The following is a 26422-nucleotide window of genomic DNA, read 5'->3' on the forward strand; positions in this document are numbered from 1 at the left end:
GTGCATGCCTCATCTTGTCTGACTTTAGGCGTTTTATGATCACTCGAGCAGAGTTAAGCAAGGGTTAAAAGCCTAAAAATTCCTGATGTAGGTGAGGCACGCAGTTCTCCTGCCTCATAGTAGAGGGCGCTCGTTTGGGTGGGGCTTCTTCAGAGGACCCGAGGCAACAGCAGAGTTGAAATCCTCTCTGAAACAGCTGGAAAAGGTACGTGTGGGTCAGAGGGAGGGGGAGGAATTCAAACTTCATCCTCCTGGTGCGGGGCTTTGGGCAAAGGCTGGAGGGAAGGACTCTGTCTCGCTTGTGCTCTCCCTGGGGTGCAGTTTGATTGCAGGCAGAGCCACGTTGCCTTTTCAAACCTGTAATCAGTGAAGCTGGGCTGGATCCTTCCGGCGCTGGGGGAAAGTGTGTGTGCTCCAATATGGCTCTTTGACTAGCTTGCTGCCTCCTCCTGTGGTCTCCTTGCTGGTGCTCTTCCCTCCAATCCAACTTTATGTGTGTGTGTGTGTGTTTGAGAGAGTGAGAGAGAGAGAGAGAGGGAAGGGGGTAGGAGAGATAGTCCAATCCAACTTGTGTGTGTGTGTGTGTGTGTTTGAGAGAGGGGAGAGGGAGGGAGAGAGGGAGGAAGGAGGGGAAGGAAGGAAGAAAAAGAAAAAGAAAGAAGGAAACTTCTTTCGCAAAGGAGAAAAACAAATGCTGTCGCTTTAAATCAGAACTGAGCATGCCTGGCTGTGGAATTCTGGGAGTTGAAGTCCACAAATCTAAAAATTTTTGAAACCCACCACTGTGTCAGTGCCACACCAGCCATAAACCTCACTGCACGTCACTGCTACAACTACAGTGTTATTCGATTTTCTACATATTAATAAAGGCAGAAGAAAACCAAATTAGAAATTGGTCAAATAAAACATAATTTGCTTGCAAACATTTGTTCAAGCAGCTAAAACTAATCTTGGTTTTATATTATATGCACATAATTTATATTTCTGTAGTAGTGGTAGAGTAATAATATTTTATCATTTGTTACTAAAGGCAAGGAAACACATTTTGACTGAATTTTTTCCCCAAAGAGATGGAAGAAAACCCCCAAAAGAACTTAGAAAAAAATTAGAGAGTCAAAAGATTTTACTAATCCTCAAAATGGGATACAGATACAAAGGATAAGTTCATTCCAGGCTTATGCAAATATTTCTTTTCTTAGTGGACACAAAATAGATCAGAAATGATTTTTATTTGGAAACAAGCACTATCTGTTTTCCAACGTTGCCCCCACTCATCATTGACACGAAAGCAGCTGTAAGAGGGGAAAAAATTGAAATAGTTCAAAAGCTGAAATACTTTACATTGGTGTTTTAATTTTAAATACAAACACTTTCTGAATTTACTTAAATGTACAAAATAACATTATTTTTCCTTCAATAATCAGCCCATGGTTTTAAAGACAGCCAGCTTAGGCTAGATGCCAGGAGACTCGGAGATCTATTCTTACCTTAGCCAGGAAAGCCAGCTGGATGACTTTGGACAAGTTGCTCATTCTCAACCCAACTCATCTCAAAAGTTGGCTATTGGAATATCACTGCCTTGAGTTGTTATAAAAATAATAAAGGCAGGCAATCTGTATTCAAACTGACAAGTTTGTTCATGGTGATAGAGGCAATTTGTTTTCAAAGCAACAAAACACTCGATTTAGCTAGGTAGGTAGTGTATGATATACCACAAATTCATTTCTATATACTGAATACTTCTAATGCACTAATGTACAAGTACTAGCACTAGCCTATTTTCACTGGACTTGAACAAACTGAGGAGGCTTGGATCTGGTTAATAAATAGATGGAAACCTATTTGGAAAGTGTAGGCTAGACTGGATAGTTTAAACCAGTGGTGAAATTCAATTTTTTTTACTACCGGTTCTGTGGCTTGGTGGGCGTGGCAAGGAAAGGATAATACAAAATCTCTATTCCCATCCCACTCCAGGGGAAGGATACGGCAAAATCTCTATTTCCACCCCACTCTGGGGCCAACCAGAGATGACATTTGCCAGTTCTCCGAACTACTCAAAATTTCTGCTACCGGTTCTCTGAACTATTCAAAATTTCCACTACCGGTTCTCCAGAACCTGCCGAATTTCACCCCTGGTTTAAACACATCCAATACGTAGACAATGAGAAATAAGTTCCATATTGTCCAGCTAACATGTATTTGTTATAATCAGAACTATACCATTAGCTTGATCTACAAATATCCATCTATGTAGGACCACACAAATAAGCATTCCTCTCCTTTGCAACCTAATAGTACTTCAGTATAATGAAAAAAAAAACCTTTAAATAAATGTTTCCATCAAAACTTGGTGTCAGTACAAGTTTTAAATCTTTGTGTTTTCTTTCATGTGGCTGCATGAGCAATTTCATCTCAAAGGCTAGCCCCAGGCAGATCCCCACTGATCCAGGCTGAAGCAAAGCAATAGCAATTGTGCCAGCTGATTCTGCATTCTCAACTCTTGTGCAATGGTTATATCATAATGATGCAAGCACTTGATTGCTCAGAATTATTTAGTAACTTCTAGCCAATATGTGGATTTTCAATTTTGGAATACGGGCAGTCCTCTACTTATGAACATATTGCATTCCAAGAAGCTATTTGTGAGTCCAAGTATAAAAAATATGGAATTTTTATTTTGCCCATTAAATAAATTGAAGAACACTGCAAACTAAACCACGAAATCAGTGAACAGACAGGACAGGGTAGGGTCCAAAATGGGTAAGTTTAGCCTCCCAATGTGTGATGGTGCTGCCAAGCGTGTATGTATGTATGTATGTATGTATGTATGTATACACGGGAAAAGACCCGAATACAACAAAACCAGCATACCTACACCCGTGAAAATCTACGAAAACATTATATATATATATATATATATATATATATGTGTGTGTGTGTGTGTGTGTGTGTGTGTGTGTGTGTGTTGTATTTGTGCTGATAAATAAATAAAGGGAGACTAGTATAGATCTATTTCAAGCTATTTAGCTCTCATCAGCTAGCCATACCCTTACTGGGATTCGAACCAGTACCTTACTGGGATTTGAATTTGGGCATACCAGGGGTTGTAACACAATACATACATACATACATACATACATACATAGCATGCAGTAAACTAGCCTTTCCCCACATCCTCCTGCTTTACTGGACCTTCTGGCTTGGAATTGCAGAAGCTTTGTTCGTATGGGCGAAAATTTGTAACTCAAATTTTTGTAAGCACTCTTTATACTCCCTCCTTCCATGAACATTTTTGGTTTTCCTCCTCTTGACATTCCTCAGGTTGTAGACTATATTGTAGACTATATCCTCTCCTCTCCACGTCGGGCTTTGCCTTTGGAAGAACTACAAATGTGCTATTTTTTTTGTCCAATAAAATTTTTCATTCTTCAATTAGCATTCTTTTTTCTTTGGAGGTATCTTCTTATATATATATTTTCTCAGTTTCTTGGCCTCTTTTCTCTCTCACATTTACATAGTTCCTCTAGTTTCTTCTCCCCTTTTCTTTCAGGCTTTCCAAATAGCCCCAAAACTGTGATAACTACAACAGTTCTCTCCGTTCCTTCAGGCCAAATGAAAGATAATTCTTTATCTTTAAAGGCCTTCAGAGCTGCGGCCTTGCATTCAGTATTCTTGTATCTCACCTCTGACCTCTCATGGTATTTAAGATCCTCTGATCAGCTCCAACTATTGTTTTTAATCTCATGACATGAGGTAAAACCAGTAGCTGTTGCAATTGCCCTGAGGCTCTCAAGTGATGGAAGCCAAGATTTTCTCCTTTCTGAAACTCCGTAATAATATATTTTATGTGGTCTTTAAATGCAGACTTGGTAGAATGTATTAAATCATTACAGGCAATCCTGGAATTGAGCTCAACATTTCTGTTGTTACGTCAAAAGTTACAACTTTTCTTGCCAGAGTTGAATCACTGAAATTGTTAATAATATTTTTGTTAAGTGAATCTGGCTTCCCCATTGACAGAAGGTGATCACATGACTCCAGGAAACTGTAACCGTCATAAATATGAACCAGTGGCCAAGCACCCAGATTTGATCACATGGCCACAGGGATGCTGTAATGATCTTAAGTGTAAAAAACAGTAGTCACATTTTTCAATCCCGTTGTAACTTTGAACAGTCAGTAAATGAACTGTTCTAAGTCAAGGACTACCTGTACTTTGTCTATTGGCTTACTTCTATTATATATTCTTTTGTATGTAAATTACGTTGATTAAGGGGAAAGGGTATTTTAAATATTTTAAAAGTATAAGTCTCACAAAAGAGAAATTCACAAATTGATAAAGAACCGAAAACCTTTGTCTACCAAATGTTTGATATAAAATCAGGAAATGAAATCCCTTACGTTAATTAATTTTTAGTTTGATTCTCAATTCTACCTATTGTTGTAAGAATTAGATTGCTCAGCCTTCCCCAACCTGGTGCGTTGCACATTGGATTTCAGCTTCCATTCCCCAATCAGCATGGCTGTTAAAATACTGTTTTCATCACAATGTATGCTAAAACAAATGATTGTTGCAGAAATTATGGATATAATTTTCCGGTTCACTTATATACAGACTACTGATATATAATAATAAAACATAATATCCTCCCTAGAAATTCTGTGATAAAGAGTTGGTTATTGATTCCTAGGTAGGCTGAATTTGCTGTGGAAAAATAAAATTAAGCCAGATGATTACTTGTAAATTCATAGTGCAAGAAGCATACAACAATTGCTTCTTTAAATTTTCAAAAATGCTCCAAGATAGTAAGACAATAGTTTTAAGAACTATTAGTTTTGTTGAATTTAGATTCAGCAAGATTTAACATTTAAACACATTCAGTTTAAATGTAAACACATTAATTAAGAAGTATATTTAGCATTCCTTAACTGTGAATGGCAATGGCATTCAGATTCGGGTCAATTTTGCTGTTTGAACCATAAATAAACCAGGGGACCTTCCTGTATCCATATATTTTAATTAAGGACATACAGTCAGAAGAAAGAAACCATCTCTTACCTCCAATGTTTTCTAAGCCTTCCACGACTGTCTCCTTGACCTGTTTTTTTTAAAAAAACAAAGTAGCATTAAAGGTTATTTTTCCTCCTTTTGATGCAATCTAGTATTTTTTTTCCCTTTCATTAAACACTGTTGAAAATTATCAAAACAAAACTTTTGTAATCTCAGTTCTTTGGATATTTAAAGTTTCTATACCTCCTTTCTTAATCACTGTTTACAATTTATATCCAATTTCCTTTTATCAAACCAGTACATATATATGCATTATTTTTAACTAAATTTGACTTAATTTTTTATTATAAGCTTTCATACATAACAGGATTTCTAAACTTCCTTTCGTAGTCAACATTTGCAATTTATATGAAAATTTCCTCATCAAACCAATACATATGTATACATTGTTATCATTATCAATTATTTATCTAACTATATCCATTATCACTTCATTTTTTTACATAATGCTCTAAATTTAACTATTTTTTTATTATAAGCTTTCATATATCAACCTGTGTCTTTCCAGTAATAGTGCAGTCTTATGTCTTTTGCCATTTGTGGGAATAATCTTCTGGTTGTTTCCTTAATAAGATTTGTATGGACTTCTCTTCGCAACTTGTTGCTTGTTGCATACCTTATATAAACTCGAAACCCTCCATCTGCTTCTAACTTTTGTAATCTCAGTTCTTCGGATATTTACACCTAATCAGATGATTTCTAAAAAGTGTCTCTATTCATTGTAGATACGGAGAAATGAGTTATTCATTCAGCTTCAGCAACCACAACAAATAAGAAAAGAAAATGTCAATGAAAGAAAATGATTGCTTGCGGCCCTGACCAATGTACCTATTGATTTTTATAATACCTTCAATTTTCCTTCTTTGATCCACTGACAAAGCTGCAGAGTACTAGCTGAATATTTCTCCATGTAGTTCAAAACCAGGAATCTTTCTCTGTGAAGAATGAAATTGACATCTCACAGCAGTTGAATATAAATGTTAAATATTAAATGTTTAATATTAAATGTTAAAAACATTCTGAAATGCCTTTCTGATTTCATTTTATGCGTAAAGGGGAACAGCTACCATTCTCATAGAAAACATTTAGGGCAATAATTAAATTTCCAATCTAATTGTAACCATCATTTACAGAAAAATATTTACAGTTGCATACATAATCATTCAATAGGTTATAGTCCAAAATAAACTCGAGGGGGATAGTTTTGTCAGCAGATCAAAAAACTCCCAATTTTAAGAATCATTACAGGAAAGAGTAGCTACAAAAGTCATCAAATATGTCATGGATGGAAACAAGCAGTATGTTCTGTCTTACTTGCAGCAGGTAGAAATGGCAACACAGTTCAGCAAACATAATTTAAAGGGTCAGGAAATGATCCAATTGGTCCAATATTTTAACAGTGTAAATGGCTCATCTGAAATTATATTTTAGCCTATTGGGAACCTTTACATCTGTGCCATTCCAAAGATGACACAATGTGAATTTAGTGCCCATCCTTTGCCTACTCCAAAAGACACATTTCCAAACAGAGGATAATTAACTTTCCGATGCAATAGAATAATTGAATAATCCCTGTTCTAATCTCACTGGGAACAATGGAGTATTCTAATACAATTCATATTAAAAACATCATTCTGGGAAAGGATAGACCAGCATACTGCTGCATCATTTTAAATTTCTGATCAAATAACTCTTAAATGTTCTCAGGTAACACGTGAAGCTTTGGAATGGTGCAAATAAAGCACAAAATTGTTTCATTCTCCAGTCAGTAAGACTTAAAAGGCATGATTTAAGAGACTGAGAGCAACTGGAAGCATGTCACATTTATCCACTGATGAAGTTTTATATTAGCTGTCTATTTGTTTAATTGTAGTTCCAACTCCAATTTCCCTCGGCATATATGAAAATCAGCCTGCCCATTTTCTTTTTCTATTAAAGAGCTTTCTCACTGATCATCCACTGACAGAGTTTTCTGTAAAGCTGCAAGTTCAACTCCAGTAATTATTTGAGTGATCTTGTTTCACAGATAGTTCATCAATCTAGAAAGGCAATTTTTAGAACTTAAAAAAAAAGAATTCACACATTTTGGCAGATTTTATTCAGTTTTTCATTTGGAGGAAGAAACCAATGAGGAATACCTAGTAATGTTCCGTGATTTCCTTATTTCTTCTACCTCTGGAGGTAAAGGAGGTGGGTACTGCATGTCCTTGTTATATTGGGAGATCTGACCACATAAAATAATATGGCTATTTGAATTCATCTGTTGGGAACAAAAAGACAATACAGTATTGCAGTTTGCATTTCTTAAGAGTATTTTTTAGAACTGTTATGGAAAGTTAGACATTCAGTCTATAACTAACAGATAAATGGTTCACAACAATAGAATTCTTTCATATTTATGATTCTTAAGACCTTATACACCAAAATCCAGCTTTTCTGTGTGTTACAGAAGATCCTGGAAAGCGTTCCAGGACTCACTTATAGAAAACAAAGCTGTGAGATTACATTCTTTTTTCACTTATTCTTTTAGATAACAATCCAAACTGCGCATTTGCCATCTCAATATATTCATTACTGTGTTTGTAAGGATTTAATTCACAAATATAAAATGTCAAAAAATAATAATAATCCAAGCATGGAATTGTCAAATAATAATCCAAGCATGGAATTGTCATATCCAAGCATGGAATTGTCAAAAATGTGAATGATCACTAGATAGCAGCAAAGAAACATAAATCTCTTAAGTCTTTGCACCACCTAGGTATCATTCAAATATATTAGTCCTGTTTATGTATCTCTTAGAAGATGTATCCTTTAGGTCAGTGGTCTAGACTGCAGCCTGTTGGAAACCCAAGTGGTGGGGAGCATGTGAAGCTGCATTTGCACAAGCAGTGTGTGCACAGGCAAAACTATGCCCTTTCGCCCTGCTGCTTCCACCGCTGGTCCACAGAGCCTAAAAGGCTTAGGACCGCTGCTTTAGGGAGAGAGGAATATGTCTAACTATCTAATGCTTGCACTAGTAACAAAGCCCTTACTGCCCACACTTCATTTCCAGTGACAGTGACAAGTAACACTACATCCTGCAGCTAGGAACTAGTAGAAAGTATGCTGGAACCACAGCTGCTGTAAGAAAATAGAGAAAAATGCATGGGATTATCAAAAGCCTTGGAGCAAGGAGGCAAAAAAGGCTATGATGGATGGAGTAGATTAGCTTTCTGCCAATTTTCAGTCAAAGTATATGTAAGAACTAAAGTCATAATGTGGCAAAGACATTGCTAAATCTTCCTGAGTGATCTTCCACTCTTCTCTGCAAGTTAGAGCATGAGTACTGTTCTGAGAATCGACAGCTAGGCTTTCCCAAAAGAGCGGACAGGCTATTATTTATACTGGCCTTTTCCTACAGTTCATCTTAGCAAAGTTCTGCTGGCCAAAGCACAATGGCTCTCCTGGAAGCACAGTCTGAAAACTGTGCGATAGAATTGCAATAGAACATTAAACAGCAAAGGGTTGACTAAGAGAGCCGTTAAAAGAACAGTGTGTTTTTATTACATTTTATTGTACTGAAAAAGAGCAGAAGAACATCCCATTTGTCTGGCCTACATTCTGTTGCAACAATCAGCAATATGTTTCATTTATTCGTCTACAGGAAAAATAAGAGTAAAGAAAAAAAGAGTCAAAATGCTATTCATCTCAGTTATTGTATACTGCATGCAGTGACGTGCAGTCAGGTGAGGCAAGTGAGGCAGAGCCTCACCGCTCTCATCATGAAAAGAAAAAAAAATTAAAAGGAAAAAGCTGAGCTAGTTGCTGCCTCACCGTGGATGACTCTGCTTAACTGTTAAAAAAAAGCCTCAAAAAAGCGCCCTCTACTATGAGGCAGGAGAACTGCATGCCTCCTCTAGTCTGACTTTAGACGTTTTATGATCACTCGAGCAGAGTTAAGCAAGGGTTCAAAGCCTAAAAATTCCTGACATAGGTGAGGCACGCAGTTCTCCTGACTCATAGTAGAAAGCACTTTTTTAGAGGCCTTTTTTAACAGTTAAGCAGAGTCATCCATGGAAGCCAGGCAAACAGCCATTGCTGTAGCACACACACTTTCCCCCAGCCTCTTTCTTTTGGAAGTCTCGGATTGGCTCCCCTCCGGCTTCTCTGCCTCTCCTCTCACCCCAGCCTGCCAGCAGGAAATGAGTGGGTGGGCTTTATTGCATTCCAGGCATTTCCCACCAGACAGCAGGCTGCATTTGCAATGGTGGAGAAGTTTGGGGAAGGCAGCAGGGGAATGGGGGGGATGGCAGAGGAGCTGCTTTCAAGCCACTGGAAAAGATAGCCAATCCAACTTTTGTGTGTGTGTTTGTTTGTTTGAGAGTGAGTGAGTGAGAGAAGGGGGTAGGAGAGATAGTCCAATCCAACTTGGGTGTGTGTGTGTGTGTGTGTGCGCGCGTGTTTGAGACAGGGGAGGAAGGGAGAGAGGGAGGAAGGAGGGAAGGGAGAAGAAAAAGAAAATGAAAAAAGGAAACTTATTTCGCAAAGGAGAAAAACAACGCTGTCATTTTAAATCGGAACTGAGCATGTCTGGCCGTGGAATTCTGGGAGTTGAAGTCCACCAGTCTAAAAATATTTGAAACCCACCACTGTGTCAGTGCCTCACCAGCCATAAACCTCACTGCACGTCACTGCTGCATGGGTATCCATGATATGGGGAAAAGGGACAAGTGATGACCCTTACATCATGATGGTTATTTTTGCATTGGATATCATCATGCAAATGTGTAATTGCAACATCTATACTATGTAATGATATAATCAGATGTGTCACTTTTATGTTATCATGGTTTGTTATGGATGGGACTATCGTTTCTTATGGATGTGACTATACAGTGTAAGTGTTGTGCAACAGCATATTTACTATGATTAACTTAAATACAGTTTATTAAATGAATCCAATTGTTCTGGTATCACTAGATTGGCTTCATGCTACACATTAGTCTGTGTATAATGTGTCATGCAAACATAGTCATGAATGTCACATTATCACTTTGGCCAGAATTTTAAGCATGCTTCAGATACCAAATACGATGTGATGAAAATAAGATCACTTGCACAACTTAATTTGGATGAGAATAGAAGTGAATTTTATAAAAGAAAGAAAAAAGAAAAAGGGTTTCAGTCAAACAAAAGTTAAACAAAATGCAGAGAAGACACATACTGCAATTTTATAAAAAAGATCTTTGCATTCATTGGTTGACGCTACATCAGTGGAAATCAGTGTGGACAAGAACCATAAAATTAAAAATATGTAGGTAATAAGCATCTTGTCTCAAGTTTATTGATTAACAGAACCCCGGAAAAGTGTAAGAACAATATAAAAGACACAGCTCAGTTTTTAGGAACATATATTCCAACAAATATTAGATCCTGTACTACTTCACAATTTAGAAAAAGAAATGGTGTTATCTCAGATTATCTGCACATATTTACCTGCCAAATTTTAGGTAAACAATTATATTAGAAAGTGTCTTAAGAGTAAAAACCATTTCGGCTTTCCTGAATTGAAAATTGATTCTATCTTACGCAAGTGTGGTTCAGATAGATTTAGTGAGAAGTTATATCCTGGTGTAGAAAAGTTGGTGATTTGATTATCTGAATGCTTTGCCAACCTAATTTTGGTTTATGCATCCATGACTTCTCACATTATTGCATCCTGGACCAGCACAAGGACTCATGGGGAGCTCAAAATGAGGAAAGAAAAGAAAAACATATATTCCTGTCCTTTTCCCAATTTCCAGCTATTTGGGTCCCTGCAATATTTGGGGCCTAGATCCTGTGGATCACCTTAAAGCCAAAACAAATTTAATGTAGGGGAGCAGGAGTGGGACTGAACATGGTATTTGTTTTGTCCGCATCTTGCTTCTCCCTGCATTCACATAAATGCCTAAACAAAGTCAAAAGTAGATGCGGCACACTCACTTGTCTTATTACTGTATCACTGATGTCGCCACCAACATTGTCAAAATAGATATCCACTCCATCTGGGCAAAATTTGTGCAGCTGCTGTGTCACATTCTCTTTCTTATAGTTGATTGCAGCATCAAAACCCATTTCAGAGACCAAAACTTTGCATTTTTCATCTGTGCCACAAATGCCGACTACTTTAGAACAGCCCTCCAGGAGACCTATCTTTGAAAGCAGAAAACCATTACAAAAAGTCAGCTTTTTGCAATCACTGGTCTTGCACCACAAGGATTTTTTTTTTAAAAAAAGATGAATCTATATTTTCTGTCAGTTACAAAATAATCATTGTATGCATCTTTTCTCTCAAGGAACCAGCAGAGAGAGAGAGAAAACCAAACTGGACAGTAATCATGGAATGATTAAAAATATATTTTAACCCATTGCCCTTCTTCAGATCCCTCACATTCTGGACATAAATTGTTTCAACTTCTACTCTCAAAAGGGCATTACACACCAGAACAACTAGACACAAGGACAGTTTTCCCCTGAATGCCATCACTCTGCTAAACAACTAATTCCCACAACACTGTCAAATTACCAACTAAGACTGTATTACTATTATTCTCCTCTTCCTTCCTAGTATCTGTCTCTTTCCACTTATGACTATGACCATGTTGCTTGTATCTTTAAAATTTATATTGTTTTATTTATTTCCTAGTATGATTTGATTGCTTATTAGTAACCTATGACTCTCAGTAAGTGTTGTATCTTGATTCTTGATGAATGTATTCTATTTTATTTTTCTTTATGTACACTGAGAGCATATGTACCAAAGACAAATTTCTTGTGTGTCCAATCACACTTGGCCAACAAAGAATTCTGTTCTGATCTGTTCTGTTCTATTCTATTCTTTGTCATAGTCTCAAATGAAAGCAGCGATCCTCACATCTATCAGCAAAAAAAAAAGAGACTGTTGGCTCTAATAGAAGATGTCTTCCTATTCCACATAGCATGTGAGGTGAACTTAAAAAAGGATAAAATAAAGGCTCCTAAGGACCACAGGGGAGGTGACTAGTGAGTCATGAACTTATAGAAAGGATGGGCCAAAATCTTTAGACCTTTTTCTTTGGTTTGGAGAGTTTTGAAACAGTGTTTAAGACTTGCACCCATGCTCCCAAGTCTTCTAAAAATTGGGAATATTGGCTTGATTGGAGCTGGAGATGATTTCAAGTTAAAATAGGCACCTTTACCTCTGCAAAGCTTAGAATACTCTTGTAGCTTTGAACTATGTCTCCGGGCTTTCCCCCAAATACGTCAAACCCATTTCAGGGGCAGGGGGTACTAGATGCAGCATATATATATATCCCGTGATAAAGTCTGCCTATTTCTGAGGTATAGGAAAAAAGTATAATGGCCTCCGTAGGGCCAAATAAAAAGAATTTTGAGATTCGTAGGCAGAATAATCTAATTCCTAACAACAACCCTTAAGACTGAGTTAATAGTATCTTACCTGCCCAGCCACAGAGCCACAAGCACCAGCAGCTCCACTGACAACCATGGTTTGATTAGAGCCTGGAGATACATGTCCTTTCTCTCTGATTCCCAGCAAAGATGTCAGCCCAGTCAAGCCAGCTGCACCCAGGAAATAGGAAAGGTGTCCATCTACCAGGTGTGGATCGATCTGAAGGAAAAAAGGGTTTCAAAGATGGAATTAATTAAGCATTATCATTCTAGTCAAGATTCATTCTGTTTTTTTGGCTGGATTCTTTTGGAAATGTTCAAAGTTAGTTGATATTTTTTTGGGGGGGGGAGGATGTTTTGGGGTCCTATCTGAAGTCAGTTTAGTGCAGTGGTTAAGGCATCAGGCTAGAAACCAAGAGACTATGAGTTCTAACCTTGCCTTAGATATGAAGCTTCATATCTAAGGCAAGGTTAGAACTCATAGTCTCTTGGTAGTTGGACCAGTCATTATTTACTTGCTCCTCTGAGTCATTACATGTCTCCATTCAACTCCCTCCCCATGGATATCCATAGTCTTTAACCTCATATTGCTAGAGATCAGGACACATTTGTCTATATTTTTTTTCTCCAAAGGAAATGGAAAGAAGTGACAAAATGTTACCTTGTTCAGTTGCTTTCCTTCTAAAATGGCTTTGGTCTGCCAGGGCCAGTTAAAAGATGTCACAAAGTCTCCTGGAGTGAAACACACATCTTTGCTTTCTTCCACACAACCAATCCCACCTCCATCAATAACTTCAGACAATTTCCAAGCCTGGAGGTAGTCAGACCCAGCATCTTCATTCATACGACACCGCTAAAAGACAATTATTTGTAGCAAGAGAATCTTTTAAAACTCAATCTTTTTGTTCTCTCTTTCCCAAGAGATACATAGCTGGCCAACACATACAATACAATAAACCCTTTAAAAGCCTAAGAAGGAAGAATAAAGGTCATATTTTTATTAATGATAGACTAAGAAGTTGGTTGATGTCCAAAGTATCTTTTTTTCCTTATTCTGGTTTATATGGTACATCTTAGAAAAAAATCATAATTCAAATTATGCAACACACCCTTCTGATGTAATCCTCTGGAAAATGAATGTAATTAGGTTATTATACAAAGAACTCTAAGTTTACTTCACAGTAATTGAAGTAAATTCCAGTGCTGATTTTTAAAATTACCATATAGCAAAAACAATAGCCCTTAGACTTATATACTGCTTTACAGTGCTTTACAGTCCTCTATAAGCAGTTTACAGAGTCAGCCTATTGTTCCCAACAATCTGGGTCCTCATTTTATCAACCTTGGAAGGATGGAAGACTGAGTCAACCTTGAGGCTGGTGAGATTTAAACTGCCAAATTGTAGGCAGCTAGTAGTCAGCAGAAATAGCCTGCAGTACTGCATTCTAACCACTCCGCCACCGCGGCTCATGTTTGTACACTTTTTCGGGACAAAATTAATGTATGGCATAGGATTACATATATTCAGAGATCATCTTATGATTCTTTCTCCCAGTTACATTGGCTTCAATTGTAGAAGCTACAATACTTTCCATATTGAGATTAGCAATCTTCTTGGAAGGAGGAAACCAAAAGCTCAGGTATTTGCCAAACACCTTGCACAGTATGTGTGTTACGTGTGCTATAATTGTGGTCATGGGCATTTATGCAAAGCAAAATATTCCCCTCTACTAAAGTCATACATCACTATTTAAAGTGATTCATGACTGGTAGATCACATGAAGAATCAACTGGCCAAATATTCTTCATATATTCGGATATTTTTATTAAACCCACTTACCATGTAGGGATCCACAGACAAATAAAGTGTACGGACTTTAACTTGACCTTCATCAATTTTGTCTGACAGGGTGGCTTCTTCCATACAGAAGTTTTCTGCAACTGGCACTCCATTGATGCCTAGAACGAGTCAGATCACAAGTTTAACAGCTTGGTTTCTTCTTCCTCTTGAGATTATGGGAGTTAAATTAGCATTTCTGAACAATCACATCTGACTTTAGAGAACTCACGTTCCTTACAAAAGCATGTGTTTCTTCATTGAAGTTGGGTCAGTCACCATTTTGATATTTACAAAATTCTATTTGTATTTCTCCTCCCTAGACTTTCTTCCTTTGGGCCATGCTGATTTTCAACATGATGCATGCATCTAAAAATCCTCATTCCTAACCAAGTAGTTTGTGACACACAGCAATTTTAAAGTAAAGAAAACTGGAAAGATACACCACCAGTTTTAGTGCAAGAATGGCCAGCTGCTTTATAAATCTCGTGAAATATAAATTAACAAGGGGCCAGAAGGAAAAGCACAAATACAATAACCTTCAAAGTTAAGAATACACTATTCACAGTAAATATTGCTTATAGCTATTGTTAGAAATCATGAATACACAAAACATACAAAATTGTTTACAGGACTCTCCACACTTTATACTTCAAAAACAGCAGTAATCTTACTTAGGCTATTTCTTTATACATTTTTGCTCTTACATAAACTCATCTGTAATTAGAAAATGTCTGCTAAGAATGTCTTGTTGAAGACTTGCATAACAAGCTTTGGATGTGTATATCAGAAATTGCCCTCTTGGATTTTTTTTCTCTTCCCATTTACAATGTTCTACAAAGACACAAAACTCAAATATGTTCTCCAACAAGTAGAAACATACCAGGGCGTGAATGCAATACCACTCTTTGAATGATCATCACCCCTCCAGCAAATATCTGGCACAGTTGAAAATCAGATTCTCTGTAAAAAAAAATGGACCATGTTTAACACTACCTAGAAGGCAATTGCCACTAAGCAGTTTAAAAATCTAACAAATGATTAAACAAAAGGATATGGTTTTGGTTTTACGCTAGACCTGTACAACTAAGAGCCCTGTGCATTTTCTGAAGTCTTTGGATATGGCACCAGAGCCATTCCAAAACTGCTCAACCAATTCTATACATACCTGGAAGGAAAATCAATAAATTTGGGGAATGGAAACAATAATATCAATTTAAATATAAATCAAATCCAATGTAAATTTTGCCACATATTTATTCTCCTTGTTCTCCTTGCATTCTACTTTGGGGAGGGATGTTTCCAGCAAATGTATTCCTTGGCTTATGAAAAGCTATGTTTAGGGTAATAATGAGGTGAAATTAAGAGGAATGTGTGTATGAGGAAGGCAGATTGAGTTATTAGTTATACACCACCCATCTATAAAAATACAAACAATAAAGCATGGCTTGGAGCATTTGTCAGGAAATAGCGCCGAAGAGTGTGTTTCTTCACAGTCTTTGTTGAAAGGAAACAAGTTCACAGATACAGAAGGTAGAGAACAGATTGGTAAAGCACAGAATATAGAAGGGAGAAATAGCTAGAAGTGCTAAAATGGCTCACCAAGAACTAGACAAGCAAAAGTTCATGCTAAAAACACAGTCTATATTACCGGTAGTTTTCTGCCAAATTGTCCCGGAGATTGTTTTTGCAATGGAAGCAAAAACTGCCTCAGTTTTTAAAAGCATTTTAACCTGGATAACTCGGTATGGAAATAAATTTAGCTGACATTGTCATTATCAGACTTCCATAAGCTGATCATTTCATCAAGCAGAAATGAAAACTCCCACATACGGGTAAGAAGAATAAAAGGTACAGGATGTGGGGAACATATTGGATAACAGCATGCAGGCAATTTCTAATGGTGTTTTCTTTTTAATAAATAAGATAGTAAGTCTTATTATGCAGTAAGTTCTATCATACTGAGAACTTCATGACAATCCTGGATAACAATCTGAGTTTTTGATATGATAAGGAGCAAGCAGTTTCAGCAAATAATGTTTACATCATTTATCATACAAAATGAATTCTTAAGTATCCACAGTTCTTTTTAGTTCATTTTTGAGAATTGAACTTCAGTTTTCAATTCAGATAGATTGGTCAGTTTCAGAGTGTGATTGAAAACATATAATGCATGGTGGGTTTTCTCATTGATTACCAAGTGAGATGATAAATTTTGCTGATTTTTTTCCCTCTGCAGCCTGACCTAATCTGGTCTAGCTTTAAAACTGAGATATCTTCCACCAGCTTACACCAACTATTGTCCCATTCTGTTCAATTTTCTATCCTACTAATCGACAATGGAGTTCTGAGTTCCTTTACACAATTTATTTTCAACATTCCTTTGTTGATCAAGAAAGGGTTTAAGCAGTGACGTGCGGTGAGGGTTATGGCTGGTGAGGCTGGTGACGTCATCAGGAAGGCGGGGAATGGGACCACGTGTGCAGGAGGCTGAGGCAGCCTCAGCCTCCAGCACACGTGGTCCCATTCCCCGCCTTCCTGAGTGAACATTAAGGGGACCGTGGAGTGCACTGATCCGCGTAGCGTTGCTTCCTCCACCGGCGCCAGTCCCTTTCCCCCCCCACTCCTTCAAGGTCTCCCACCAACCCAAAGCCCGATCCCCAGCTCCCTCGGGCCTTCTGCATCTCCCTAATTCCTCCTGCACGGCTTTTCTTCAGCGTCGTCACCTCAGCGAAGCCCTGCCTTGGCAGCCAGCAAAAGACCCGCCGGCTCCCGGGAATGGCCCCACATCAAACGAGAGACTCACCTACAGGGCGGGCCTTTCCTGAGCCACCGACTCCAAGAAAAAAATCGGGGTGAGGGAGGGAGATGCACAAAATGGGGGAAGGAGCTTCCCAGGGGTGTGGGAGAGGAGGAAGAAGAAGAAGAGCCCATCCAAGGCTTGCAGCCGCTGGCACCCACAAACACGGGCCCGTGGTGGTGGGTTGCTTTGCGTTTGCTTCCTAAAGACCCGAGAGGCAGCGGGCCGGCTGTGTGGTTGTCAAGCGGCTTCACCAATCGCTGCCCAGGAAAAGCGGCTTCACGGGGCCCGGCGGCAAGGCTTGAGGGGGGTGAATGGGAAAGCAACAAAAGGGGATGCGCTTTCACTACGCTCAAGCCTTGCCGCCTGCAGCCACCGCCCGCCCTCGCTGCCCCTTTCGTTGCTTTCCCATTCAGGCGGCTGCGCTTCCCATTCCCATTTCCCATTCAGGCGGCTTCCCATGCAGGCGGCAAGGCTTGAGCGGGGTGACAGCACAGCTACCTGAATGGGAAAGCAACGAAAGGGGCAGCAAGGGCGGGCGGTGGCTGCATAGAGGAGCTCCGAGGAGCTGTGTTTCCCAGGCGTTGGTTGGTGGTAGCTGGACCGGAGCCCAAGTCAACATGAAGGGGACCTTTTCCCCCCATTTTTTTTCTTTTTATGATGAGAGTGGTGAGGCTCTGCCTCCCCTGACCGCACGTCACTGGTTTTAACAACAAAAATTATATCACTCAACATAAACCTAAAATCTGATGCATTTTATGTTAAAAGCCAATGGTGGGTACTATCATAAATATGCATATGATTGCAATTTCCCTAATATTTTGTGGTAGAGATCAGGTAAAAGGCTGATTAGTGTCTTCAGAAAACACACCACACAATATCAAACCCACCAAAAACATCCATACTTTTTTTTTGAATAGAACACATTCCCGTTTGGAGCAGTTATTTTTAGAATGGTTAGCAGTTCGAATGGACTATGTACTTTTTTTTTAAGGAGAAAAGGACATCAAAATGTTAAATCTGCTTAGGTTTGTTTATAGTAGAAAATCAGGAGCTTTTTATGCATTTTAAATAGGTTTTTGCCTATAGGTAAATGTTGAGAGGCGGAAAGTCTAGTTTTTATATTTAATGTTAATATTTTAGGGCTCTGTTTGGACTTTTGCTGACAATTGGATAAAGAGAATATGTTACTTATTTGATTTGTTAATTACTAAGAGATGGGTTATGGGATGAAAAGTTTTATATTTGTTAACTAAGAGGAGTGAAGAGATTAGGAAATTGTCCGAAAGGTGCTTTTTTTCAAAAGGCAACTGGACTTTCTTCTTTCTCTGTCCATATGTGTCAAAATTGAACATCCCTCTCTCAACAGAGGGGGAGGGATACGACATCATCTATCTCCAGTCTACAAGAAGTCCCTTCAGCAGTTCCAAGAAGACTCCACAATCATTTGCACTACTCAGGTGACTGAGGACACCTCCAAGTGGCCTCAACGACTCTCTAACAGAACACAAATGACCAGCTGTCTGCAAGGAATATAAATCCTTCCATTCCCCACCAGCCAGTTGGAGCTGAAGAAGCTTCTTGGATGAAAAGCAAAATGTCTTCAAAGATAAACAAGAAAGTCCCGTTGCCTGTTGAAAAAAGAACCTTTGGGATAACCACGACCTGGATGACTGAGAATCTCCATAGATAGATTGTAAAATTGTTGATCCTTGTGACGAGGGTGGGAAGTTACTGTGTTTCCCCGAAAATAAGACAGGGTCTTATTTTCTTTTGACCCCCCCCCCAAATAAGCACTTGGCCTTATTTTCGAGGAGGTCTTATTATTTTTGAGGGGCAGGAGGCGACGACATGGTCACCTCATGGCTGCTGCTGTGTTGCAATATTTTCAGGGGAGGCCTTATTTTAGGAAATGCGCTCAAAAGCCGGATTGGCCTTATTATCTGGGGAGGTGTTTTTGTTTTTTCCCAAGGAAACAGGGTACTTTCTTAAAGGGGAATTTTATTTGCTTTTTATTTTATTTTATTTCATTTTTCTGTCTTGTACTCTCTTTTATTATTGTTTTTAAAAATCTTAATTAAAAACAAAAACATCCATGTTTGTGGATGTCATTGTCTCTTTATTCTAAATCAACATGAAAAACTACATCATCAAACACCTTTCTATACAGACTTAAGATAACACAGTTACAAATATTTTACAGATCACAACTCTTTAATACTGAAAGCAAGCAAGGGAAAAAAAAGTGCCCTCGAGTTTAAAAAATCCCAGAAAAACAAATGGTCTTTATTTTCTGGTGAAAACTTTCCACTTAAGTTCTGGAGAGTTGGAGGATAGTGCTGGGATGAGATGGGTATGTTACTGAATCCTGGGAAGGACAGATGCTATTCAGAAACTTTATACATAGTTTCGGCATATAATTCCTATACACAATTTTCTGAATTCAGTATTTCAATACAGGAGCCGCATCCTATCTCCAACATTACAAAGTTTCCTCTTTTTTAAAAAGCTCAATAGGTAACTCCCTACCCATTCCTACAAATTTTTGTTTTATGCAGGCTTTCTCCTTACGGGGCTGCAAGTTCCTGAAAGATGGAAGTCTTCACAAGACAATTCTTTGCCTCGTTTCAATTTAAGTCTAGTAGTTTCTCTTCTTTTGAGAACTTCATGATAGGAGAAAACATGGGCATTTTTCTCGTCATTATACAGCAAGTGATTGGGCAGAGTGGGCATACTATTCATACCTATTAGACAGTTATGGGATTCTGGGGTGAATGGGGAGTATCATTATCCAGTTCACATTAGCGCAAAGTAAATTTTATTTAAGTGCATAATCCATTAGCAATCAATGCACTGTGAAATATAAAAGTTCACTGAACTATTAAGAAGTCTGTGCTCTGAAGCAGATTCGAAGGGTTTCTCTCCATACCTCACTTTTTCATCTGAACGAAACCTAGATTTACTCACCTGAGATCTGAGTCTCCAACCACCTTTGATTCTGGATCAGATAAAAAGTCACAAGAGCAAAAAAAAAAAAAAAAAAAAGCTCAAAGTGCCTCTGTTTGGCCGAGCCTCCTCTTAAAAGGGCAATGGAAGATTACTCAAAGCCACTTAAAAGGGCAATGGAAAAGGGGCATTTTTAACTTAGTTTTACAGTTAGTAGTTCCTTTAGTGACTGTTCCAAGTTACAACGGCATTGAAAAAAGGGAGTTATGGCTGTTTTTCACACTTATGGCTGTTTTTCACATTGCAGCATCTCCACAGTAATGTGATGAAACTTTGGATTCTTGGCAACTGACTCATATTTATGACGGTTGCAATGTTCCGGGGTCACGTGATCACCTTTTGCAATCTTCTGACAGGTAAGGAATCCAAATTGTGTTATAACAACTGCATGATTCACTTAACAATTGTGGCAAGAAGGGTTGTAAAATGGGGCAAAGTTTACTTAACATCTCTCTTGCTTAGCAGCAGAAATGTTGGGTTCCATTGTGGTCGTAAATCTAGGACTACCTGTATGCATATTTATTAGAAAGAAAGGGTCCTGGATATATAACTCCAAAACTTTAGTCTCCTGCTGTAGTTCAGGGTTACTTTTTATTACTGAAGCTTTTTAGAAATGAAATCTTATGACATGCAAATGCAATTAAGCCCCACTAAATTAGATCAGATCTAGATTCCCCTGCTGGTTGGGAAATTCTGGAAGCTTAAAGCCATGCATGTTTAAGTTGCCAAGGATGAAGAACACTGATTTACTGGGATTCAGCATCCAAAAGAATTGGCCACTGCTGTGTGGGGAAAAAAATAGGGGCACATCCAACTATGTGCTCTTTAACTTGAAATTCTTGCTGATTTTAAAATGTTCTGTGGGGTAGAAAAGTATAATGATATATTATTATGCATCAAGTTAAACGAGCATTTGAATATGGTCAAATTCTTTATTATTCAGACATGCTATGTAAGTTGTGCTGGCCAGAAGGGGGAAAAATCCAGTGTTCAGTTTACAGAAGTGCCATAATTATTAGGCAGACTCAAAAATAAAATAATAAAATAAAATGCAAGCTTTCAAAATCTGTCATTTGGTGCCACAAAATCAACCTTTTTAAATGAGTCAGTATGCTTATTTGACTGTAGTATGACTGTGTGTATTTAAGCTGTCTTGCATGTTAATGTTGACCTGAAATACAGGATTTAAATGAAAACTATTCCATGTAAATATACTAGCTCTAAACAAATATTCACTTTCTTCACTGGTTAACACTTCAGTCAGATTTAATGTAACCTATAAAGCAGTCAATCACATTTTATTCTATGTGTTTTAGGCCAACCAAATCTGTGCAATTAATTTACAGGTGAATGTCTCACATGAATTTAGGAACAGAAAAAAGCATAGTTCAGTTAATCACTGTAAGTGGGCCTGTGAACAAGGCAGTGTAATGGGTAGTAGGGATGACTTTGAGGAAGAAAACAGCTGCATCCAAGGTACTGATTTGATAAAAGAAATTTGAGCCTGAGGCAGAAATGTAATTCGAGAAGAGTGTCTCAAACCTGACCCCTTTCTAGTTCTCATAAAAATAAAGAGAAAGGAGAAAGCATCTTTAGATTTTCAAATTTCTCTTATTGTAACTTTACAATAAAACTGATATTAGCATTCATAACTTTGGTTTCCTAGTCTGGTTTACTTTGAAGGTCTGACAAGCAGCAATATGGCACATTGGCAATATGGCACATTGTAGATAAGAGTGCTGCTGACTTACTTTGCCCATATCCAGCTAAGTTAAGTCTGATTGTACAGACATAATTTGTGCAATTTTCTTGAAAACAGTGTTGCTTGCCATTGCCTTTTTCAGGGATCTTTGGATCTGTTTTCAGCAGTCTTACTTTCCTTGTGATCTCCCATAAAATATTAATTACTGTATTTTTTCAGAGTATAAGATGCACCCAGATTTTCACCCTCTTTTGGGGGGTAAAAAGGTGCGTCTTATACTCTGAAAATTACGTTAAATCCAACAGGTCTTAGCTTACAGGTATTTTAATTTTCATTCCAAATTATCACAAAAGCATGTAGATTCTTCTTTAATGGTCATACTTTGGATGTGAAGACCTAATTCTCTGGAGAATTTCGTAACGCTGGAAAAGAGAACAGGATAACCAACCTCAAGGCAGACTGACTCAATTACAACACTGCTGGAAACTCTGAAGGGCCAAGTTGGGGAATGATGCTCCTGGAGAAAATCTATCTACATATTGGGTAAGAACCGACACTAACTTGATGGTACCTATCAATCAATCAATCAATCAATCAATATTTTCTTTTTAGATATGAGTAGCTATAATTTAGGATAATTTCCCCCTATTATAGACATTGTAGGAGAACAACTGTGTTAGTCGAGTAGCCTTAAATCAGAAGGAGTCTGGTAATACAATTTCCAACACATTAAGGTATAAAATGTTGTGAGGATAACTTTCATTTTTTAATACAATGCATTGGCTGGAAAGGTGCCACCAAACTCATCCTGATTCCTGCCCCTCATAAAAAGGGTAAACTCCTACAGCCAAATATTAGGTCCCGGAAACTATTCCTTATTATTAAACTGTTCTATTTAGAAACTGGAGAGAGGAGACTGCAAGGGGAATGAATGGTATTACTGTTCATCAGAGACAACTATGATCCAGCAAATGCAGAAGTCTTGCAAATCATAGCAACAGTATAGACAGCATAGCAACAACAGCTGCAGCAATGAAGGAAGAAAGCCCCCAATATGGGTTGTGAGAAGAACAAACGGAAGGAATGAAAAACCAACAGCTAAAGAGCTTTGCAAGAGTCCATGTCGCTAACATAATTGATAGTAAGTAACCAAACCTTCTCTTGTCTGTTCTTATACTTAAATAAATATCAACATTTTAGTGTGTATATGTGTCTGCTTATTAATCTATGTGTGGTGTGTTTTCCTCATGGCCAAGCAGTAATTATTTTCACAAAGTTCTTCATATAGATGCTGATGCTATTTTTAAGGAACTAGGATTTTCAGAGTTTGTTCAAGCTAGATTTTTATTAGCGTTTGTTACACTTTCAAACTTCTGATCCAAACACGTCATAAATAACTCCTAATGTCTTGCCCAGTGAAGCCTACACGGATATCAGTATTGCTTGTGACTTAAGAACTTGACAGAGCTGCTCTTCACACGCTGTTCATGATAGAGGCAAAGAGGCATTACGCTAGAGACAGTATGATTCCCATTACAGAAGGCTTACCCCAAAATAAGTATGATTAGGGTCAACATTTTAAAAAGGTATGCATGCATTTTAAACCTTGCCTGCTGAAATTGTATTAGTCTGACATACACTGTTCCACCATCAATGGAATGGAAGTTATCACAGCTGAATACTACTGATCTATTTATCCTGCCAAACACAAAAACAATTCCCAGGAATTTGTATCTTGAAAACGTGAAATGTTTTCAAACTAAGACAAACATTGACACAATATATTAGGCACAATTCATTCCCTTCTAGAACAGCTAAAGAAGGTTTCAGAAAACCAACCATGAAAAATACAACACAAACACAATAAGTTTTTCTTTAAGGCAATGATCCTTCATATTAATTTAGGGATAAAATCTAGTGAGGATAGCCTCTAATTCAACATGGAGAGAATTTCATTGCAGACTCATGAATTCTGTTCAGAATACTTGATTACTATGATGAACATAAAGGCAATAATTCCACTTGTAGTCTTTTGCTATGCAGTTTTGGCTGCAGGCAAGCTATTTTGTTATTTGTGACAATTTATCTTCATTGTCTGACACTAAGATCAAGTAATATAGAGCAATTTTTCTCAACCCTGGAGACTTTATGGACTTCAACTTCCAGGATTCCCAAGCCAGTCCACATATCTTAAAGTTGCCACAGTTGAGAAACACCAATCAGATTACCATGTTGGAAAAAAAAGTTTTACAATGTATTTTTATAAGTTTCTGTTCTTCCAAGCTAGCGTGATATCCAACTATTTGTTACTCTATCTTCCTTTTTAATTGACTTTTTCCATGTGTAAAATATACCAGAACAATGCATTTTAGCAAAGTAAAGCATCTAGTCATTTTTGTAGCTGCTTTTGCAGAAGAATATATTCCTATTTTTGATTAGAAAGGGACTCTATACTCCAATGACATCTCTGGGGGCTGGGAAAAAGTTTTGCTCTTGCTATGTAGATGGAACAGCTGTCACCTGTTATATCCACTGAGACTAACCCAGTCCAGAAAATGGCACTAAACAGAGACAAAGAAGCCAACTATGCCAACACATAAGCTCTATTGGGAAACAGCTAATGGACACAGTTCAATTACGACATGTTCCAGCATTCTCCTACACACAAAATGATAGCACGCTGCACAAAGTAATAGCATAAACTCTCAATATGCTATTATTGTATCCTAATCCTTTGGGCTTAGTACTATAGACAGCAATTGCCCTATTCCTGACCCTTCCTATGGATAAGGAGTTATTTCCTCCTCTGCTATTCACATCCATTACTTTGGAAAGAGAGGTTGGTTCACACAAGGCAGCAGGCAAATAGATGCCCAAGCAGGAAGACAATATTCTAGATCTGCTCAGTGAAGGGAAAACTCAACTGTCAAGGTGCTAAAGAAATTGCCCAGGACACACATTAACCACAACTATGTGTGTCATATTAGTTATGGCAAAAGGATTGGTTGCATCTGAAGATTTAATGAACCTAATCAATTGTTAATAATTAAACCAGTTATACAACTATACGATGTGGTACGTGAAGCCATTGTTAATTCTAGAAGCAATTTTTCAATAAGTAAGGGTTGTTGTAAGAACATAGCCAGAGAAAGGAGAAAAGTACAGGTCAGGTTACCCATAGTCATTCTGGCTCCCTCATTTTGAAAATTGGGAGGAAAGATACAGAAGAGCAGGCAGTATTCTGTAGTAGTGGATATATTCACACCACACACTTATGATCAACTCATCCAAATGTTCTTGGATCACACAACAAACCAACCAACCATAAATTAACCTTATATGGCTGATATGCACAGTACATTAGGCTAATATGTGCACTTTATCTATAGTTTATCTCTTTGCCTGCAAGAATACAGGATCCTATCAAAAACACACAGCACAAAAACAAATTAAAATATAGGAAATCTCATTTACAGAAGTAACATCAAGTGGGGTGTAATATTAGGCCAAACTTCCCCAACCTGGGACCTTCCAGATGTTGGATCCAGAACTCCCCTAAATGTCTGGCTATGATACCTCCAACACTCCTAGAAAGCTATCAGGTTGCGGAAGAACGCATTAGGCAGCAGGCAGCCTGATTTGAATTGCAGAAAGGCAGCAATCTTTTTAAATTAATTATCTTGATCAAAACTGAAAGGAAGGAGGGCAGCGCTTGTAGGACTGTCTGTCTCAAGAGCCAAGGAACCCGGCTCGTCTGGGGCGCTTGCCAGCATCAAGTTATAACAGGACTGGCGCAAAGCTGGACTCGTTGTTCAAGACTAAAAAGCGCTTCAGGTATGCCGAGCTATCAATACGAAGACGTCCTTCCTTTTCCCCGATAATCACCGCCCACCATCCTAATAAGTCCTGCACCTTCTCACGCGACCGGTCGGGACAGAGGAACCGGGCACCGCGAGGAGGTGGCACCGACTTACAAAAAGCTGCTTTCGGAATCTACCACTTCTAGGAAGTGACGCCTTCCCAGAATCCTACCGCAAGAGGCGAAGTTGGCGCTGGCTCGGTTTGGCTGGTTGACGACAACGGCGGCGTCTTTGCCACCCGTCTGGGCTGCTGTGGTGAGCTCGTCCTTCCGCGCTTGGATTTGGGTTGTGCGTGCCCGCTCTTCGGTGCCGTGGACTCCTGCAGCAGGTAGCTTACTCCGGACTTCTCCTTTTGCTCCTTTCTGGTTGCTCCTGCTCCCCTCCAAGCAGAGCAAGTTGCAGGAGAAAGTTTACGAGGAGAGAGAGAGAGAGAGGGTTGGTTTGCGTTGACTATGCAAATATAGAACAGGCGCCGACTGAGTGACAGCAGAGCGGCTCGGAGTTGTTTTGCAAAAGCGGACCGGCCGCTGCGGCCGAATGAACCCTCGGCGTGGGGAGGGGTGTGTGTGAGTGTGTGTGTGCAAAGTTAAGAAAGCTCTTGTCACGAGTTGGCGGTGTTGGTTGTCCTTTTTTTAAAACTAGCTCAGGTTTCGGGCCACTCCTCTTTGGAGCTCCCCAAGAGCTGCTTCGCCCTAGAAAAGAGGCCGCGCGATTAATTTTGCCTCGGATTCCA

General features: G+C 38.5%; 2 protein-coding genes across 4 annotated transcripts in view; one reads left to right on the forward strand and one right to left on the reverse strand.

Moving 5' to 3' along the window:
- Positions 1-1105: 1105 nt before the first annotated feature.
- Positions 1106-25995, reverse strand: PTGR2 (prostaglandin reductase 2). 2 transcript variants are annotated; one of them, XM_081942911.1, is made up of 10 exons: positions 25862-25995; positions 15205-15284; positions 14325-14443; positions 13146-13337; positions 12534-12704; positions 11039-11248; positions 7210-7331; positions 5919-6006; positions 5060-5099; positions 1106-1292 (listed from the first exon to the last, which is right to left on the reverse strand). In XM_081942911.1, the coding sequence occupies exons 2-10, from the start codon at positions 15239-15241 to the stop codon at positions 1228-1230; spliced, it is 1044 nt and encodes a 347-aa protein (XP_081799037.1). In that variant the 5' UTR covers positions 15242-15284; positions 25862-25995; the 3' UTR covers positions 1106-1227. The 2 variants fall into 2 exon arrangements, with proteins under 2 accessions (XP_081799037.1, XP_081799036.1); XM_081942910.1 differs by lacking the exon at positions 25862-25995 and adding an exon at positions 20089-20154.
- MIDEAS (mitotic deacetylase associated SANT domain protein) overlaps positions 25514-26422 on the forward strand; it is a 108462-nt gene continuing 107553 nt past the window's right edge. The window contains exon 1 of one of the 2 annotated variants that reach the window (XM_081942878.1): positions 25514-25944. The gene's annotated coding sequence lies outside the window, so the exon portion shown is untranslated. Of the gene's footprint in view, positions 26018-26422 lie in introns of both variants that reach the window. The other variant, XM_081942877.1, reaches the window with a different exon arrangement.

The sequence above is a fragment of the Natrix helvetica genome (assembly GCF_964273705.1).
Source record: "Natrix helvetica genome assembly, chromosome: 1".
Lineage (NCBI taxonomy): Eukaryota > Metazoa > Chordata > Lepidosauria > Squamata > Natricidae > Natrix > Natrix helvetica.